Source organism: Monopterus albus, unplaced genomic scaffold (assembly GCF_001952655.1).
Source record: "Monopterus albus unplaced genomic scaffold, M_albus_1.0 scaffold3.1, whole genome shotgun sequence".
Lineage (NCBI taxonomy): Eukaryota > Metazoa > Chordata > Actinopteri > Synbranchiformes > Synbranchidae > Monopterus > Monopterus albus.
This window is the reverse complement of record NW_018127883.1, coordinates 463,812-469,317: the sequence shown is the minus strand read 5'-3', so window position 1 is coordinate 469,317 and position 5,506 is coordinate 463,812. Positions and strand designations below refer to the sequence as shown.

Here is a 5,506-nt window from a genome sequence, read left to right as displayed (position 1 = left end):
TGTAGAAGAGAATTATTTACTGCTTGCAAACCAATGATGTAAGATGATGTCATGGGGTAGGACTGGATAAGTCTGACTTCTTCCTACTCCATTCAAGCATGTACTAGGTATAAGCAAATTGATATTGGATTAGCATTTGTTGGATATGTGTAAAATTATGTGTGTTGACATATCAACTGTCTTTACATACTTGAAAGAATAAATCAAATCAAATCAAAAATTGTCCTTGTTACTGGGGTGGGGCTGTCTCAGTGCTGACCTTCACTGTGATTTACGAGTTCCTCCTTGAAGTCTGTTTCCCCTGCCATCCTCCCTTTTCCCTCCTATCCATGTAGTACATTGGAACTTGCTTCCAGCTGTATCTCGAACTGTAAACACACGCAGGGCCGCCCAGTGTTCACCACTGACATTGGGATATATAAACAGACATGATATGCAACAGATGTGAGTTAATCTCCTTGTTAAACTTTAGCTGTTGGTTGAAGCCTGGATGAAGCAAATTAAGGTTACACTTTTTTGTTTGTCTGTGTAAGTGGTTAAATAACCTAAATTTCCCAGTCATTTAACTCGACAGTTAATTCATCAACATTTAGAAATTGAGATCTGTTTGTGTTTGGTGCCATTTGTTGTGCTTATCCATGGACAGACACTAATATTTTTAAACACTGGCCCCATGGACCACCAAGCCTCTAAGTACATTTTTGGTGGCCCAAGTATAAACGTATGTAAAAACTATGCAGAAAGGGCAATTTAACACAACTCAGCTTTCTGTAACTGTGACACTTCAATAAGTGAAAAGACTGGCAGAATTAAAATGTAACTATTTGTTTAAACTGAAAGCAAGTTCATTTGTAAACATACATATAGGGCTATTCTGTCTTAGTTCGCTGTTTTTGGCAACACCCCCATGCCTCCACCTCATACCTGCTCTTTTAATCCCTCCATCCCAGCATTGTGCCTGAGTCAGTCATGTCTGCAATATAAACGTTACAAAAAGCAGTTAAAAAGCTATAATGCATACAACTCTAGCATGCTCTTTCAAAATACATGGGTAAAATTAATTTATTTTAAATGCTTTAAATTTAAAACAAGTTCTCTAGAACCATGGTGCATATCCTCTGTCTATCTTTTTTTGCACCCCCATGCATTCCTGTGCCTGATATTCCCTGCCTCCACCCCAGCATTGTCCCTGCGTTAGTCATGTGTACGCCACAGTACATTACATTGATAGATGTGTTTTCTAGTCACCTACATTTCTGATTCCATTTACTCCTCAATTTTAGTTGCCATTTTTTCATAGTTCATGTTTGTTGTTTCTCGTTGTTTTGTCGTGATTGTGCTACAGGTTTGATTGAGCTTTGTAAACCCATACTTCAGCACCCATGATGTAACGGCAGAGGGCCCGGCAGACAAGTAACCTTACTGTTCGCTCTTTTCAGAGAATGTTGAACTAAAAGCAGAAATGAAACAGGATGTTTGTGGAATGTTAACGTCACGTCGGCACAATGCAGGTGGCCTGAGACACGGGGTCTCATTCGCAGTAGAGATCTGATCAAGCGTGATGACAATGCAGTAACTTTTTTGTGGTCATGGGCCATGGTTAATATCAAACCCTGGCTTATCAAATTACTTCCTTAGTGCATGTTCCTCAATGCTTGTCCTCTTCTGTTCCCATCCAAGACTTTATATTGGGTACACTTAAGCTTGGATCAGTTTACACACTATTGCCTAATAATAGTGTTTGATCCAGAACCTCATTGTGTGGGGAGTTAGGGAGTGGAGGAGTGCCTTGTATAAAAAAAAAGCTAATCCACTCAGGATGTTGGCACTACACCGAGGATCAAAGAGGGAAAACCCACTGATCGATTGAGTCCTCATACCATGTTGTCAATGTGAATTATTCATTTAGAAGAAGAAGCAGCTTAATTTTATTGTAACATTGTGACACGTACAACAAAATTTTGTTCGGAGGCAAGGGCCCCGGGCCGCTGCGTGCATACGTAGCGCCATCACGGGCAACTTGGGGGTTCAGTGTCTTGACATGTGGACTGCAGGCACCCAGATTCAAACCTTCAGCCTTCCGGTTGGGAGGCGACTGCTCTACCCACCGCACCACTGTCACCCCATTAATGTTTCATGTCTGTGAAATGGAGTTTAAGTGGTTTCATCTGTGATTTTCTGTAGTTTAGAGTTGGCCAAACAGTCTGTGCCTCATTGTTTTCAGCCCAGGACTACTGGAAGTAAATGTAGTAATCACTAGCATCATAAATCATATTTTTCCTTAATAGTGGTGGAGTATATGTTATTGATCACTACATTCTGATTGACATCATTTTACTTTTTGTTTAACAGGGGTGCAGCGTGTGGGTGGAAAAAGTCAAGGTGAAGAAAACCAAAGGAGGCCACGGTGGTTCATCTGCTATCCTTTGGTCTTTAGCCTGAGTGACCTTGCTGCCTGCCTTGTCTACATCACTTCAGGAGGAGGCTAGGCTCCCTCTGGGTACAAGAAACACCATGTGCCAAAATTGGAGAGGACTTCCCACTGCACCATAAGACTGCCAAACCTCTTGTGAACCTTCCCCTCTTCTCTGAGGATCCTCCTAATCTTCCATATTGCCCATCGGCAAAGATGAAGAAGGTGGCAGCATGGTCAGCACAGGATGTCTCTGACTGGCTGAGCAAAAAGGGGATGCCAGAGTATATAGATGCTCTCTGTCAGACAGATGGCCCTGCTCTGCTCAGGCTCACCAAAGAAGATTTCGAGAAGCCCCCTCTCTCATTGGTCTCATCTGATGGTGGGCAGCAGATACTGGAGCAAATGAAGACACTACAGATAGAAAACCATATAGAGGCTCACAAAAATGGCCATGCAAACGGGCATATTGGTGGGCTACCTAATGGGACTAACGAGCCCCAGAAGAATGGCACACTGGGGAGGAAGGACTTTGGGGTGGACATGGTCCACATCCATATGCCAAAAGTGGAAGTTCTACCTTCCTCCTTCCCCACAGAGTGGGGGAAGACGGGCATAGCATTTGTCTATGCAATGGTGTGCTTTGTTACCACCACTGTCGTTATTTCAGTGGTCCATGAGAGAGTACCACCAAAGGAGCACACCCCACCGCTGCCTGATAAGTTCTTTGACCTGTTTGACAGGGTAGAGTGGGCCTTCTCCATCTGTGAGATTAATGGCATCTTGCTGGTGGCACTCTGGGTGATACAGTGGAGTCTACTCAAGCATAGGTCTGGTTTAGTTCAGTCAGCTGATATGTTTTTGTCTCAAGCTAAAATCTTGGTTGGAGTTAAATGGGAAAGTGTCTCATTTTCTTTTTCTGCTTTTTTTCTTCCAGGTCAATTATAGGCAGACGGTTCTTCTTCATTGTGGGCACACTCTACCTGTACCGGTGTATTACAATGTACATCACCACTCTGCCAGTTCCTGGGATGCACTTCAAATGCTCTCCAAAGGTATAATGTATTGGGTTGATTGAGCATGAAAGGTTTTCTGCCTTTGGAACAAATGTGCTGAATGGACAAATTCAGCAAAAAATGAAACCTCTTGTAAAAGCTAAAAGTCTCTGAGCGCTCTTCACTGATCACTGTGCATGTCAGTGTGTGTAGCGGCAGCTTTGAGTGGGTGCATTTTTTTATAGCTCCAATTAGATAATTAGACAACATTACGGTGTTTTACTAGGAAAGTAGTTTTACTTAGAGCAACTATATAAATAGAAAAGTTAGACAATCCTGGTAAAAACCGACAATAAAGTAGACACATGTAGTAGTCTGCATGTATGCATCTCTAAGGTCAAACATTTTTAAGAATACACTTCTTTTTTTTTTTCATGTGCTGCTTGCAGACAAAAACGGTGCCACCAGTGGAAGAAACCTTCCATGAAAAAAATACTTTTATTAGCTTTGAGGTCAGGAAATGAAAGTGCCTGCCTTCGTTTAAAGAAACCAACTTTTGCACTGCTTCCTTCTGTTGCAGATATACACAGTAAATAAAACACGTTGCTTAGGTTACTTTGCACAAGTCACTCATGCCTTTTCTGAAGAAAGTAATAAATACTAAAGTGCTGTATTTGCCATAAACACACTTTTGCGATACTTTACATAAGTATTTGCACTTTTTGCCACTACTAGCACAGCTAATACTTTAGAGAAAATATTATGGAGATTTTTTCACTCCACAAAACTTATCTGGTGGGTTAAAGGTTATTTCAAAGTTAATCATTAATTAAAAAAAAAATTCAGCATAGATGCATAATACTAAATAATTGTTATAGACTGCATTAACCAACAGCATTACAATGTTTATTAATGAATGCTATAAGTATTTCTTAAAATTTTTGATACAACTATCTTTTGCTGCTAATGTCTCTCTCCTGCCGTCCATCATACTGTATATTGATGTAATGTATGACTGTTTCTTTCAGCTTCTTGGGGACTGGGAGGCACAGATGAGGAGAATAATGAAGATGATTGCTGGTGGGGGCCTGTCTATCACGGGGTCCCACAACATGTGCGGAGATTATTTGTATAGTGGCCACACTGTCGTGTTAACACTAACATACCTCTTCATCAAGGAGTGTAAGTTCCACGGTGTTAATACTTTTGGTAAAAATGTACAGGAAAGCATATTTTACTTTCCTAAAGTTCAGCTTTATATGCAGCAGAACATTTAGACAACCCCATCTGCCACTTAGCTCAAGGTCAGATTGCATGTCAAAAAACTGCTCTAATCTGAGCTGTTAGCCACATTCTAATTCATTGTTGCATCTAAAAATGGAGATTCATTATTAATTTTTACACAGTTCTATTCATTTTAATTCTTAAATTGGCATTAATGTATAATTATTACAACACATAATTTTATAACTGATGAGAATTTGTGAGTGTGAACCTAAAACAGCATTCTCATTGCCATTTTTCTCACTGATAAAATGTAGTACTGACTTATGCAACACTTGTCTAAATTCTCAGGAAATGTAGACACCAAGGAAATGTAGAATGACAAATGTTGCACTATCAAGTTACATATCGGCTATAATAGTTCCACTGTGTAAAGACACTGCTGTGTTGCATAACCTAATTTTCTGTTCCTCAGCAGGCATTTCCGTTATCTAACCTAGTTTGGTTTGCTCACCGACTTGGCCCACCACTATGCATGAGAGTCATAATTTTCAAACTGAATTTTAACTGCTTGGTCAAAATCGGACAGATTATTATGTCTTCTTCCAGCTTTGAGTAAACACTTCTTTCCTTTGCTATTTCCCATAGTACTGTCAATCCTTTCAGCAGTGACATCTAGTGGTAGAAAGGAGAATAGTTTGGTTAATATTACCACAAAAGAGCCACAGTGCCCCCTACTGACCTTTTGAGGCCAAATAGTGTTTTTCCAGCAGCTAGCTTTTAAGCAGTTGAAGAGAATTCAGCCTCTTCTCTATTGGATTCAGTACAAGTCTTTTGTGTATTAACCCTGTTGCTTTTTTTTTTTTTTTTACTG

General features: G+C 40.3%; 1 protein-coding gene across 1 annotated transcript in view; it reads left to right on the top strand.

The window, feature by feature from the left end:
- Positions 1-5,506, top strand: part of LOC109960328 (phosphatidylcholine:ceramide cholinephosphotransferase 1) — a 28,387-nt gene that overhangs the window by 20,734 nt on the left and 2,147 nt on the right. The window contains exons 3-5 of the mRNA XM_020600345.1: positions 2,353-3,243; positions 3,351-3,468; positions 4,437-4,682. Coding sequence (XP_020456001.1) covers positions 2,630-3,243; positions 3,351-3,468; positions 4,437-4,682 — 978 coding nt within the window. The 5' untranslated portion in view covers positions 2,353-2,629. The remainder of the gene's footprint in view (positions 1-2,352; positions 3,244-3,350; positions 3,469-4,436; positions 4,683-5,506) is intronic.